The 15,653-nt window shown below is 46.3% G+C and overlaps 1 protein-coding gene across 1 annotated transcript in view; it reads left to right on the top strand.

The window, feature by feature from the left end:
- The window catches only part of LOC137650216 (DNA-dependent metalloprotease SPRTN-like), a 108,149-nt gene that overhangs the window by 37,241 nt on the left and 55,255 nt on the right, over positions 1 to 15,653 (top strand). Inside the window, exon 3 of the mRNA XM_068383444.1 lies at positions 4,798 to 4,915. Coding sequence (XP_068239545.1) covers positions 4,798 to 4,915 — 118 coding nt within the window. The remainder of the gene's footprint in view (positions 1 to 4,797; positions 4,916 to 15,653) is intronic.

The following is a 15,653-nucleotide window of genomic DNA, read 5'->3' as shown; positions in this document are numbered from 1 at the left end:
GGAAAGGTCCCAAGACTTCAAAAGGCAAACACTGACTCTCCTCCTCTCCAGACAGCAGTAGGAGCCAGACTCAAGACCTTCTGGCAAGCTTGGGAAAGAAGAGGTGCAGACGCCCAGTCTGTCAGGTGGCTAAGGGAGGGTTACAGGATACCATTCTGCCGCAAACCCCCTCTGACCACTTCTCCCATCAACCTCTCTCCCAACTACAAGGAAAAGGACAAGAGGCTAGCGTTACACCAGGAGGTGTCGCTCCTGTTACAGAAGAAGGCAGTGGTTATAGTCCGGGACCATCAATCCCCGGGCTTCTACAACCGTCTCTTTCTGGTGGCCAAGAAGACAGGAGGTTGGAGACCGGTGCTGGACGTCAGCGCGCTCAATGCTTATGTCACCAAGCAGACGTTCACTATGGAGACGACGAAGTCGGTCCTAGCAGCGGTCAGGCAGGAGGACTGGATGGTCTCGTTGGATCTGAAAGACGCTTACTTTCACGTTCCTATTCATCCAGACTCCCAACCTTTCCTGAGATTCGTTTTTGGAAAGGTTGTGTACCAATTCCAAGCCCTGTGTTTTGGCCTAAGCACAGCTCCTATGGTGTTTACGCATCTGATGAGGAATATTGCAAAATTCCTCCACTTATCGGACATCAGAGCCTCCCTTTATTTAGACGACTGGCTGTTGAGAGCCTCCACGAGTCGTCGCTGTCTGGAGAGTCTCAACTGGACTTTGGACTTGATCAAGGAACTGGGTCTATTAGTCAACTTAGAAAAGTCCCAGCTCATTCCCTCCCAATCCATAGTTTACCTGGGAATGGAGATTCGGAGTCAGGATTTTCGGGCTTTTCCATCGGCCCCAAGGATAAGCCAAGCCCTAGAATGCATCCTGAGCATGCTGAAGAGGAACAGTTGCTCGGTGAGACAGTGGATGAGTCTAACAGGGACCCTGTCATCGTTAGCCCTGTTCGTCGAGTTAGGGAGACTCCACCTCCGCCCTCTCCAATTCCATCTAGCAGCTCATTGGGACAAGGATTTGACGCTCGAAGCAGTCTCTATTCCTGTCACCAAAGAGATGAAGACCACTCTCTTGTGGTGGAAGACCAATCTCCTTCTCAAGGAGGGCCTATCGTTAGCGATTCAGACCCCCAATCTTCATCTCTTCTCGGATGCATCAGACTCGGGCTGGGGCGCGACCTTGAACGGACAGGAATGCTCGGGATCATGGAACAGGGAACAGGAAACGCTCCACATCAACTGCAAGGAGCTGCTGGCAGTTCATATGGCCCTAATGAACTTCAAGTCCCTCCTGCTAGGCAAGGTGGTGGAGGTGAACTCCGACAACACCACAGCCTTGGCTTACATCTCCAAGCAGGGAGGGACCCATTCGAGGAACCTGTACGAGATAGCAAGGGACCTCCTCATTTGGTCAAGAAGTCTAAACCTCACTCTAGTAACGAGGTTCATTCAGGGCAACATGAACGTCTCAGCAGATCGCCTAAGCAGAAAAGATCAAGTCATCCCCACGGAATGGACCCTTCACAAGAGCGTGTGCAACAGACTTTGGACCTTGTGGGGTCAACCTACGATAGATCTGTTTGCCACCTCCATGACCAAGAGGCTTCCTTTGTACTGTTCCCCAGTTCCAGACCCAGCAGCAGTTCATGTGGATGCTTTTCTGCTGAATTGGTCCCATCTCGACCTTTACGCATTTCCACCGTTCAAGATCATCAACAGAGTCATTCAGAAGTTCGTCTCGCACGAAGGGACACGGCTGACGCTGGTTGCTCCCCTTTGGCCTGCAAGAGAATGGTTCACAGAGGTACTACAATGGCTGGTCGACGTTCCCAGGACTCTCCCTCTAAGAGTGGACCTTCTACGTCAACCTCACGTAGACAAGGTACACCCAAACCTCCACGCTCTTCGTCTGACTGCCTTCAGACTGTCGAAAGATTCGCTAGAGCTAGAGGCTTTTCGAAGGAGGCAGCCAGAGCGATTGCCAGAGCAAGGAGGGTATCCACTCGTAGAGTCTACCAATCCAAGTGGGAAGTCTTCCGAAGCTGGTGTAGAGCCAATGCAGTTTCCTCTACCAATACCTCTGTAACCCAAATAGCTGACTTCCTATTACATCTAAGGAATGAGAGATCCCTTTCGGCTCCTACGATTAAAGGGTACAGAAGTATGTTGGCTTCAGTTCTCCGCCACAGAGGTTTGGACCTTTCTTCCAACAAGGACCTTCAAGACATCCTTAAATCTTTCGAGACTTCTAAAGAACGTCGTTTATCCACTCCAGGCTGGAATCTAGACGTAGTCTTAAGGTTCCTTATGTCTCCTAGGTTCGAACCTCTCCAGTCAGCTTCCTTCAAGGACCTTACCCTCAAGACTCTTTTCCTCGTCTGCCTTGCAACAGCTAAGAGAGTTAGTGAGGTTCACGCCTTCAGCAAGAACATTGGGTTCACATCCGAATCTGCAACATGTTCTTTACAGCTCGGATTTTTAGCTAAGAATGAACGTCCTTCACGTCCTTGGCCTAGATCGTTTGAAATTCCTAGCCTTTCCAACATGGTGGGTAACGAGCTAGAAAGAGTTCTTTGCCCTGTCAGAGCTCTGAAATATTATCTTAATAGGTCAAAACCTATACGAGGACAGTCAGAAGCCTTATGGTGTGCAATCAAGAAACCTTCGATGCCCATGTCCAAAAACGGAGTTTCGTATTATATAAGGCTTCTGATTAGAGAAGCCCATTCTCACATGAAGGATGAAGACCTTGCTTTGCTGAAGGTAAGGACCCACGAAGTGAGAGCCGTAGCCACTTCGATGGCCTTTAATAAGAACCGTTCTCTGCAGAGCATTATGGATGCAACTTATTGGAGGAGCAAGTCAGTGTTTGCATCATTTTATCTTAAGATGTCCAGTCTCTTTACGAGAACTGCTACACCCTGGGACCATTCGTAGCAGCGAGTGCAGTAGTAGGTGAGGGCTCAGCCACTACATTCCCTTAATCCCATAACCTTTTTTAACCTTTCTCTTGAATGCTTTTATTGTTGTTTTTTGGGTTGTTACGGTAGGCTAAGAAGCCTTCCGCATCCTTTTTTGATTTGGCGGGTGGTCAATTCATTCTTGAGAAGCGCCTGGGTTAGAGGTTGTGTAGAGGTCCTTTTGTATGGGTTGCAGCCCTGTATACTTTAGCACCTTAGAGTTGATTCAGCCTCCTAAGAGGAACGCTGCGCTCAGTAAGGAAGACGAACTTATTAAAGGCAGAGTAACGGTTCAAGTCGACTTCCTTACCAGGTACTTATTATTTCATTGTTATTCTGAATAACTGATTATATGAAATACGGGATACTTAGCTATCCTTTAGTCATGTACACTGGTTTTCACCCACCCCCCTGGGTGTGAATCAGCTACATGATTATCGGGTAAGTTTAATATTGAAAAATGTTATTTTCATTAGTAAAATAAATTTTTGAATATACTTACCCGATAATCATGATTTAATTGACCCACCCTTCCTCCCCATAGAGAACCAGTGGACCGAGGAAAAATTGAGGTGGTGTCAACAAGAAGTACTGCAGTACCTGGCCACAGGTGGCGCTGGTGAGTACACCCCCTTCTAGTATAGTGATAGCTGGCGTATCCCTTCCGTAGAATTCTGTCGGGCAACGGAGTTGACAGCTACATGATTATCGGGTAAGTATATTCAAAAATTTATTTTACTAATGAAAATAACATTTTTCGTAACCCCTATCCCATCTTGCAGTGGAGATCCTGAGATGGGCAGAAGAGAACTTGGTGACACTATCAGCTCGCTTTATTCCTGGCAAAAGGAATTTTCTCGCAGACAGTCTGAGTAGAGCAACTCAGAATGTAGCCAATAAAGTTCTAACTTTACTTTGTGGGGTTCCCCAACTGTGGATCTGTTTGCAACGTCCCTAAATTTCAGGCTCCCCAATCCCGGACCCCAAGGATCTCTGGCAAAATGCATTCCAACAACGGTGGGACAACATCGACGTTTACACCTTACCCCCGTTCTGTCTGATGAGAAGAGTACTCAGCAAGACCAGAACATGAGTCAATCTCTCAATGACCCTCATAGCTCTTCTATAGCATCTTGTAGAATGGTTCCCAGACTTTCTCCAGCTCCTGACGGAGCTTCCAAGAGATCTCCCCCCACGACACAATCTACTCAGGCAACCATGCGCCAACATCTTCCACAAAACTCTAGCTTCGCTACGACTTGCCTGGACACTATCCGGCACCTCCTCACTCAGAGAGGATTTTTGCAACAAGTCGCGAAGCAGATGGTTGGACACCTACGAAGATCTTCAGCATATGTCTACCAGGCAAAGTGGAATGTCTTCTGTGGTTGGTGTCGAAGAAGGGATATCTCCCCCCTCGATGCCACTGTCCCAGTGATAGCAGAGTTTGTTTTGCACCTGCGGGAGGAAAAGCTCCTCTCGGTTTTGGCACTACAGTCAAGCCTTGTTATTCGTGGTAGTTAGGTTACAGACACAGGCGCGATAAGCAAATTTTCGTAAATGAATACTATCCTAGGGTGGGCTAAATCCTAACCTAAAAATTCACTGCTCCTTGCCACGAGCGGAGGCCTAATATTGTTTTAATTTGGTTTCTACAACAGTTTATAATCATATGTACAGTGTACAGTAAATTTGCAAACATGTACACTACTTAGTGGACACAGTAAGGTTACAGTACAGAATTGTGTTGTCAGCTCGTATTAGTAAAGGACTCAGGTTTGTATAATTAAGAAAAATATATATTATAGTAAAAGTTTATGTTATTTCAGAACTGCTGGAAAGACTGTTTTTAAAGTTTGGAAACGTGGAGGAACATCATGCTGTATACGACTCAGTCAGCCTTTATTATCCCAACGCCCTCATTGTGACACAGTTAATACTTTGCTTGTAGGTATTTTTCTATTACTTATGCTTTCCACATTTTTATAAGAAAATTTAAGATTAAAAACTGTTATTAAATGTCAAAAACTTGTCCTTATTGTTATGTGATGTTGGGTAAAATGTGTGAGCCTTGATTAACATTAGATTTTTGGCATGAAGTCATTCGGTCCCAGAGGGAAAACAATTAGCTCTAGATGCCATCTGAAGAATAACTTTTGTGCAAAATGATGCCCAATAAGCATACTTTAAAGGGAAAAAGTTTGAATTTTTATAAGAGCACTTCTAAAGCTACCTGTTATTCTAGATTTGAGGAGTATGGGTCAGATTATTAAAGGAGTAAACAGAGCAAAGTTAAAAAAAGAAACATTTTTTCTATGGCAAAAATAAAGAAAAATCTTAATATCCTATAATGTAAAAAAAATCAAGAGTGACAATTACAGTTCGCATGCAGATACAATCATTATTCCATTTAGCTTGTATGATAACAACCCACTCACACATGAAAGCTCAGTATTCTGAGTTTAATATACAAGACAAAGATATCTTACAAAATTACTCCAATAATTATTCATAACCATAATTTTTGCCTTCATGCACTGTTATGCTATATAATGAATTTTTTGGGCTCAAGCCATGTCGTCCTGATGGAAGTTCCTTAAAGGCAGCTTCCTAGGGTATATTACAACTACGGCGATATTCCCAGAGAATTTACTTTAAGGTACCCAGAATTCTAACTCCTGGAGCGAGTATCCCTAAAAAGACCTTAGGGATATCGTAAATATCAGCGGACGTATTCTTGACACGCCACATAGCAATCTATACCCCGAATAGAGTTAACACTTCGTAGGGGTCAAATGGCAAGAAAACGAAAACGATAAGAAAGGGGGGAGCCGTTCGTAAGGCATCTCTCCTCCCCGTTTCGTAAGCGTGCCCTGCGCCGCTCGCGGCGCCATCTGTATTCCTTTTTGCGTAGCTATACAACTCGGTGTTTTTCCCTGTGTTTCTACCAAAATCTTGGATTTACTCTCGTATTATGCTTTCTCCAACTTCTTCTGCTTCGGATAAGTTGAGTACTATTTCTTTTATGTATAAATGTAGGCTCTTGTTTAAAATTAAAGTAATTAAAAGAGTTATCTTTGATACAAGAGCTATTGCCTGCTGGAGGCGTCATGGACGCTGTCGCTCGCTAGGATAGGATTTATTTGTTAGCAAGAGCGACGTTCCCAGCCCCCTGCGCTTTAATAATTAGCTGCTTAGCTTAATTAGGAATTCTGTTATGATGCGATAGTAGTGCGCCTGGCGAAAGATTTGCCTAGGCTGACCAACACTAGTCTTCGTAGCCTAGTTGTTGGCCCTTGTATTTCCTGCATGATAATTAGTCTTCCAAGTGTGATTTTATATTGCTTAAAGCGTTAGGCAACGTTACGGACCGGCAACCACTGCCGGCCGGTTCAGGTATGGGAACTGGAGTTCTCCCCAATAGGGGTGATCTGAAGTTGTATACTTGAGACCTACCCTTGGAAAAAAAGGGGGGGGGGGTTACTGACCGGCAAGAGCCGGCCGGCACACCACCCTCATGTACTGTATCAGTTCTTTCTTGGGTGGTGTATTCTACCAAGGGAGACCATGATATAGTAGGTTACAACACTGTTTTTTCTAACTTACTTGTGTTGCCTTGTGCAATCACTTGGTGTCGCCTTACAAGGATAAAAAGAGAATTCTTTTCATCTCTAGCCAGAATGGTAAAATCTTACCTTAGGTGTGAGCTACACCTAATTTCCCTCGGGAAATATGATCTCTGGTTATTCTAGTAAAGACTAACTACGTGATTTTATGGCTGGTGGGCTTCTACAGGTGATTGTGTGGGTTTCACAAGTAGGTGTCTTTCCCTTATTCTTTGTGAATGCTCATATATACATGTGAACTGAAATTCACTTGATATTCATGGAAATTTTCTTCTTTTACAGGAGGAGCATCCGAAATGTGATAGTGTTTTCTGCAATGTCCGCAGCAAGAACTTTTGCGGACATGTCTCGTGTAGGAGGCACGCGGCTTGCGCAGCCTCCAATGATGATCATCGCTACTGGGATCCGCAGGTATGTGCAGTGTGTACTAACCTGCTATCAGAGGCTTTTGAATCCCCTAGGTCGGCGGAGTCAAGGGATGCAGCGAGGGAGAAGCTCCGTTTATGGGTAAGGGGTTTCCAGAAGAACACCACTGGACCTTATCTTCCTAATGAGAAGATGAGGGCATACCTTTTTCCCAAGGCTTCTACTGACGCTGTTGTTCCCCAGCCTCGGCCGGAGATCCCTCTCGTCCAGATCCCAGTGGAGGAGGATGTTGCGGATGCCATGCAGGACATCCAGCTGGATGACAAGATGTCTGACTTGTCCGACCGTGCGGAACAGGACCTCCTCGCAGAGGGTGAGGAGGAGGATCAAGATCCGATTGCCGTGGAGGAAGAGGTTCCCTACCTTCAGACGTTCCGGTTCAGGCCCCTGAACCTATCCCCTCTACTTCGTCCGCTCTTCCAGCAGAGCTGGGACAGGCTCTCTCTTCCATCGTTGGTATGATACAACAGATGCAGAGGGAGAATAATCAGAAGGCCGCTGCAATGGAGCTCCAGATGCAGAAGATCACAGCATCACGTGGACCTCCAAAGAAGCTCAACGTAAAGGACCTTCCTCTGTGCTCGGATGCCAACCCGTGGAGATATGCCGAGCACATGCCGATGACGGTCGGGAAGATCGTCATGTCGGAGAAACTGGGCTCAGTTCCCCTTGAGGAGGTGGAATTCTGGCCCAGCAGAGGGGCCTACCCGGACTGTTATGTCCATCTGAAGAAGGAGCCGGCCTCGAAGGAGGAGACGGAACCGAAGGAGGTGATCATCCTGGATCACTCCAAGGCTCAAGCTGCCTTAACATCTGCATTGAAGGAGAGGGGGTTCTCAAACTCTAAAGTTGCTGCTTTGAGTAAGCACCCCTCCTTCGTATCCTCCCCGGCTAGGGCCTTCCCCTTTATGCAGAAAGGGTTCGCGGCCGTTTTGAAGGCGGTTGAAGCTGGCAAACCATGTCCATCTCTGGAGGAATGCAAGCCACTGTCGTTGGCCTTGCCGCTGGATAACAAGGACTGGAAGGAGGTACACCTCACCTTCTCGGTTGGGAAGTTGGACGCCGATATTGCAGGTCAACAGTTCGGCGAAAACCTTCCCAAGTTATCGGAATTCCTCCTACGGAGGGAATTGGATACAAAGGAGCGTCTGGCAGCCTCGATGTCTCTCCAGACAAACATGGAGACAATGGCTAGCGACCCCAAGATGCCTGAGATGTTCATGGTAATGGCCAAGATCCATCTGGCCACGGTGACTAAGGACCTCTATTGCTTTGTCAAAGCGAGGAGGGCCTGCAGGGAGTTTGTGTTCGCCTCGGCCACAGTGAGGCATGAACCCAAGAGACTCATCTCATCTAGCATCTGGGGTAAAGATCTCTTTCCCAATGAGGTGGTCAAGGAGGTGGTGGACAAGGCAGCCACTGAGAACCGAAATCTTCTCCTTAAGTGGGGCCTGTCCCTTAAGAGGAAGTCTTCCCCTGATGAGGGCCCTCAGCCGAAAGGAAAGGCGAAGAAATCGAGGTTTTCTTCCCGTCCAGCCAAGCCTTTCAGACCACAACGACAGCAGCAGCAGCAGCCAGCTTTGCCTCCGGTACCACAACTGGTAGCCCAGACCCCGACCACCTTCCAATGGGTACCCCAAGCCGTGTCATCAGCATCCCCGGCATTCAATCCAGTGTTCGAAGGGCAATCGACCACGTTTCGAGCAAAGCCCAGAGGTGCAGCCAGAGGTTCGGCGAGACGCCCCTCTAGGGGAAGAGGATTCAGAGGTGGTCGCGGCCAGGGAGGCAAGACTGCAGGGCAGTCAAAGTGAGGTGTCGCCGGTAGGAGGGAGACTACAGTATTTCCGGGATCGCTGGACCTTCGATCCCTGGGCCCACAGCCTGCTCAAAAATGGACTGGGTTGGAGTTGGTACAGTACTCCGCCCCTGTGCCCTCAATTTTTCCAACACTCCACCCCCGTTTTGGAGGAGTACATTCAAGAACTGTTGGAGAAAAAGGTGATCCGGAGGGTAAAGTCCATCAAGTTCCAAGGGAGGCTGTTTTGTGTTCCCAAGAAAGACTCGGGGAAACTCAGAGTCATTCTGGACTTGTCACCACTCAACAAGTTCATAATGAACCACAAGTTCAAGATGTTAACATTACAACACATAAGGGCCTTACTGCCCAAGAGGGCATATACCGTCTCCATCGATTTGTCAGACGCCTATTGGCACGTTCCAATAAGTCGCCGTCTCTCCCCCTACCTAGGATTCAAGCTACAACAAAAACTTTATGCTTTCAGAGCGATGCCTTTCGGGCTAAACATAGCTCCAAGGATCTTTACGAAGCTTGCGAGCGCAGCGCTCAAACAGTTACGCCTAAAAGGGTTCCAGGTAGTAGCCTACCTGGATGATTGGTTGGTGTGGGCAGCATCCAGAGCGGAATGCTTGCAGGCTTCCCTACAGGTGATTCAGTTCCTGGAATATCTAGGTTTCATGATCAACAGAAAGAAGTCTCGTCTTTCTCCAGCTCAGAGGTTCCAGTGGTTGGGAATTCACTGGGATCTAGTGTCACACCGTTTTTCCATTCCAATGTCGAAAAGGAAGGAAATAGCAGGGTCTGTCAAGAGACTTCTAGGTTCCGAGAGGATATCAAGACGCGAACAAAAGAGGGTTTTGGGCTCTCTTCAGTTCGCATCAGTAACAGACCCAGTGCTAAGAGCACAGCTAAAAGATGCAGCGGGAGTTTGGAGAACCTTTGCATCAAGAGAGCGAAGGGACTTGAAGAGACCGGTCCCACTTCGGCTACGTTCTCTTCTCAGATCGTGGTCTCAAGCCAGTCGTCTAAAGAGGTCAGTACCTCTTCAGCCACCCCCCCCGTCAGTGACAATCCACACAGACGCCTCAAAGGTAGGGTGGGGAGGTCACTCCCATCGGAAAAAAGTGCAAGGAACCTGGTCCAAGCTATTTGGGACTTTTCACATAAACTTTCTAGAAGCTATGGCAGTGCTTCTTACCCTGAAGAAAGTATCCCCACGTCACTCGATCCATGTAAGGTTGGTACTGGACAGCGAGGTGGTAGTGAAATGTCTGAATCGGCGGGGATCGAGATCTCCACCTCTCAACCAGGTAATGTTAGCTATATTCCGACTGGCGCAGAAGAAGAAGTGGCACCTGTCAGCAGTTCACCTTCAAGGAGTCCGGAATGTGACCGCGGACGCTCTATCCAGGGTTACACCGATAGAGTCGGAATGGTCCCTAGACGCAGGATCATTCTCCTTCATCTCGAGTCAAGTCCCAGAACTGCAGATAGACCTCTTCGCGACGAAGGACAACAAGAAGCTGCCGAGATATGTGTCCCCGTACGAGGACCCCTTGGCGGAAGCAGTAGATGCGATGTCCCTCGATTGGAACAGATGGTCCAGGATCTACCTGTTTCCCCCTCACAATCTGATGTTGAGGGTCCTCAACAAACTGAGATCCTTCAAGGGAGTAGCAGCGATAGTGGCCCACAAGTGGCCGAACAGTGATTGGTTCCCTCTAGCTCTGGAACTACGACTAGAGTTTCTACCACTCCCGGACCCAGTTCTGTCCCAGCAAGTCCAGAAGTCGACTGTCTACGCTTCATTACAGAAAACCCGGACCCTGCAGCTCATGATTTTCTCTCCCTAGCGGTGAAGAAACGGTTCGGAATCTCGAAAGATAGCATCGACTTCCTGGAAGAATATAAGTGCAAGTCTACTAGAAGGCAGTACGAATCAGCATGGAAGAAATGGGTAGCCTTTGTCAAAGACAAGAATCCGCACGAGATCTCTACGGAGTTCTGCCTATCCTTCTTCATCCACCTCCACGGACAGGGGCTGGCGGCTAACACGATTTCTACATGTAAGTCAGCTCTGACAAGACCCATTCTATATGCCTTCCAGGTAGACCTCGCTAACGAGATTTTTAACAAGATCCCGAAGGCCTGTGCTAGGCTTAGACCTTCAGCTCCTCCAAAGCCTATTTCATGGTCTTTAGACAAAGTCCTTCATTTTGCCTCATTACTGGATAATGAGGAGTGTGCACTGAAGGACCTGACTCAAAAAGTGATCTTCCTTTTTGCCCTAGCTTCTGGGGCCAGAGTTAGTGAGATTGTAGCCCTCTCGAGAGAGGAGGGCCGGGTTCAGTTCCTGGATGGGGGAGAACTGAACCTGTTTCCGGACCCTACGTTTCTCGCTAAGAACGAGTTGCCCACCAACAGGTGGGGTCCCTGGAGAATCTGCCCTCTGAAAGAAGATGCATCTCTATGTCCCGTAGAATGCCTAAAGGTCTATCTTCGTAGAACTTCAGACTTCCATGGGGGCCAACTATTCAGAGGAGAAACATCGGGCTCGAATTTATCTTTAAATCAACTTAGGGCGAAAATTACATATTTTATTCGCAGAGCGGATCCTGACAGTTCACCCGCAGGTCATGATCCGAGGAAAGTTGCTTCATCCTTAAACTTCTTTAACTTTATGGATTTTGAACACCTTCGTTCATACACTGGCTGGAAGTCTTTCAGGGTATTCTTTCGCCACTATGCTAAGCAAGTGGAGCAGCTAAAGAGGTCTGTGGTAGCAGTTGGTTGCGTCGTTAACCCTGCTGTTTAACTCTGCGAGGAACAGTGGATTTAATTGGGACTTTGATTCTTGGGTGAGTGTATAGTTATATGCGTTGCTATAACTAGTAGTGAAGGCTCTGGGAGCCCACAATGACTGTTCCAGCGTTATGGTGATTGTAGCACAAGTACAGACAGGTGTGCCGAGCGTTTCTGACGCTAATGTCAGTGGATAGTAACATGGACGTTTAACTTTGATACCTTGGTATGTGACAAGTGACCTGATTGTTTTCTTTCAGATAACCATACATCCATGCACTACGGTACTTGTGTAAATTGTTGGTCATCCACCTATCATATGTATATAATTGTGGTAACCATGTCTATTTATTGTTAATCAATAAACTTGTTCTCGGGAACCTTGCGTCTCCTTCACCTACAGTGATACCTCGGTACTCGACCATAATCCGTTCGAGATCCGTGTTCGACCTCCGATTTGTTCGAGTACCGAATTTTTTTTCCCCATAAGAAATAATGGTATATATTCTATTCCGTTCCCAAGCACTCGAACAGGCCCAAAATATTAATAAAACGTGTACCTAAACAACAATAATTATCTAAATGTGTATGAAATTGGTCAGAAAATCCTATAAAACAATTTTAAACCATTTACTGTACTAAAATAAAACAATTTTAAACCATTTTCTGTACTGTAGTGAACATACCTTTGAGCAGCGGTTCGATGGCATACAGGGATGGATGTGGAGAGGATGGAAGGGGGAGGTTACTGCTTGGAAGGAGAGTCCCCTTCCATGATGTGGCGGGGTAGTTCTCCTTCAGGAGTTGTTTCTCTCTCCAATGAAAGGGTGGGCAGATCTATTTCAGGGGTTTCTTCTCTTCTTTGTCTCTTCTTTGGAGGAGAAACAGGCTTTGATGTAGCAGCTTTCTTTTCTTTTGTGAAAAACTGGTCTATTGTTAATTGTTTCTTCCTCCTCTGCAGTATTCTTCGAAAATGATACATGACACTATCATTAAACATATGCACTGCCCGGTTTGCTACTGCAATTTCTGGGTGGTATTTTTCAGCAAAAGCCTGCACATCTGCCCACTTGGAACAAATTTCATTGATGAGAGAACTTGGAACATCCTCCCTTACCTCATCCTCTTCTGAAGATTCCTGCTCCACAATCAGATCCTGCTGCTGTTGTTGTTGCAGGTGCAACAATTCCTCCACAGTCAACTCGGTAGAATGGCTTTCTACAAGCTCATCAATATCATCCTTGTCGACCTCAAGCCCCAAACTCCTGCCCATGACAACAATTTCCTCAACGACATCAGTGTCATCAGAAATTACAGGGGTAGCAGTGCTTGGACCCGCCTCTGGTTGGAAACCTTCAAACTCCCTCTCTGTGACACATGATGGCCACAGCTTACGCCAGGCAGAGTTCAATGTCCTATAGGTCACACCTCGCCAAGCTTGGTCAATCATGTTAACAGAGTTGAGGATGCTGAAGTGTTCCTTCCAGAATTCCTTTAGGGTCAACTTCGTGTCACTGGTCACTTCAAAACACTTTCTGAAAAGGGCCTTGGTATAGAGTTTTTTGAAGTTTGAAATGACCTGTTGGTCCATGGGCTGGAGTATGGGAGTAGTATTGGGGGGCAAGAATTTGATTTTGATAAAGCTGTATTCTTCTTTCAAGTCATCCTCGAGACCTGGAGGATGTGCAGGAGCATTGTCCATAACCAGAAGACATTTCATTGGCAAGCTCTTTTCAATGAGGTAAGCCTTAACCTGGGGGGCAAACACTTCGTTTATCCACTCAGTAAAGAATTGTCTTGTGACCCAAGATTTAGTGTTCGAGCGCCACATAACTGGTAGTGCACTTTTACAAATATTATTTCGTTTGAACACCCGGGGGTTGTCCGAGTGGTACACTAACAAGGGTTTGATCTTGCAATCGCCACTTGCATTTGCACACAGCAACAATGTTAGCCTATCTTTCATTGGCTTGTGACCTGGCATCTTCGTCTCGTCCTTGGTAATGTACGTATTGGCTGGCATTTTCTTCCAAAATAACCCAGTCTCATCACAATTAAAGACTTGTTGTGCGATCAAATTTTGTTCATTTATGTACCGATCGAATTCCCCCACGTATTTATCGGCTGCAATTTGATCCGAACTAGCTGCCTCCCCATGCCTAGTAACACGATGAATACCTGTTCTATTACGAAACTTTTCAAACCAACCCCTGCTCGCTTTAAATGTAAATGAATCACTTTCACTGGTACTCGGACTTTTCTTCACTAATTCTTCATAGATATGCAACGCTTTTTCACAAATGAACGCTTCACTAACACTTTCCCCGGCCAACTGTTTTTCTTTAATAAATATTAAAAGCAACTTTTCCATCTCCTCAATCACTTGTGGCCTTTGCTTAGTTACCGCCGTAACTCCCGTTGCAACATTCGCCTTCTTAATCATTTCTTTATGCTTTAAAAACGTAGAAATGGTCGACTTCGCCATTCCGTATTCTACCGCTAAATCGGACACTCGTACACCATTCTCATATTTCGCTATAATTTCCTTCTTCAACTCGATCGTTGTTCGCACTGTTTTCCTCTTCTCCTTCCCCTTAACACTCATTACTTTCTTGGGACTCATTATGAAAGCTAAAAAAGCAATTAAAAGCACTGAAAATCACTAAATCACAACGAATGCTGATCGCGCGTTGTCTGAGTGACGCTCTCGAGAGAACTGATGCTTCCCGAACAAGCGAGAGTGGCCGAGATGGCGCGATCATCACAAAGCCCATGCGGTCGTCACGTGTTCGGCTGGTCGAGTACCGAATTTTTGGTCGAGCACCGCAGCAAAAATTTCTCGAAAATTTTGGTCGAACTCCGAATTGTTCGAGTATAGAGTCGTTCGACTACCGAGGTATCACTTTTATTGATTTCATTTTAATTATTGAGCATTCAGCCTATGTATATTAATCGGGGATATCTATAATAGCCTGTTCCTTAATGCAAGCCTTGTTGCACTGGTTTATACTTTCCTTAGCATAAAGGGCTCCACCCCTCTCTGAGGACGGTGGCGGCAGCAAGTTTAATCCTACGCAGATATAACCTTTTTGTCTATTTCTACTTCGACCAGGGTGCTGGTCGGGGTTTTTCCCTTGGATGCTGTAGTTCCGTAAGGACTATGCCTTACTTCATATAGAGTGAGACCACTATATTGTATTGGCTTGCGAGTGATTCATACATAGGTATATGTACTCTTCGTTCGTTTCTAGAGTCTAGTAGGACTCCTCCCTGTAGGGGGCAGGAAGCTCTTTCATGGCTTATGATTAGTGAAAAGATGTATAACGGTAACATCTTAGGTCTTTCAGTCGAGTTGACTAAGAAACATTCCTGAGGAGTACGGCACGTATTGAGAATCCACAGATACAGTAATGCTCTGGTATACTTCCATCAGGACGACATGGCTTGAGCCCAAAAAACGGATTTTGAGCGAAGCGAAAAATCTATTTTTGGGTAAGATGGCCATGTCGTCCTGATGGACCCGCCCTGTCCCTTTTCAAAAAAAAAAAAAAAGAAAAGAAAAGGGCTGTAGGACCCCTCCCTACATACAGTATCTGTAGCACCTCGTGTATCGCTACAAGGAATACAGATGGCGCCGCGAGCGGCGCAGGGCACGCTTACGAAACGGGGAGGAGAGATGCCTTACGAACGGCTCCCCCTTTCTTATCGTTTTCGTTTTCTTGCCATTTGACCCCTACGAAGTGTTAACTCTATTCGGGGTATAGATTGCTATGTGGCGTGTCAAGAATACGTCCGCTGATATTTACGATATCCCTAAGGTCTTTTTAGGGATACTCGCTCCAGGAGTTAGAATTCTGGGTACCTTAACGTAAATTCTCTGGGAATATCGCCGTAGTTGTAATATACCCTAGGAAGCTGCCTTTAAGGAACTTCCATCAGGACGACATGGCCATCTTACCCAAAAATAGATTTTTCGCTTCGCTCAAAATCCGTTTATCTAAGTAATTCCCCAGGATATGAAATTAATTAGTTC

The sequence above is a fragment of the Palaemon carinicauda genome, chromosome 11 (genome assembly GCF_036898095.1).
Source record: "Palaemon carinicauda isolate YSFRI2023 chromosome 11, ASM3689809v2, whole genome shotgun sequence".
Lineage (NCBI taxonomy): Eukaryota > Metazoa > Arthropoda > Malacostraca > Decapoda > Palaemonidae > Palaemon > Palaemon carinicauda.
This window is presented reverse-complemented; position numbering and strand designations above follow the sequence as displayed.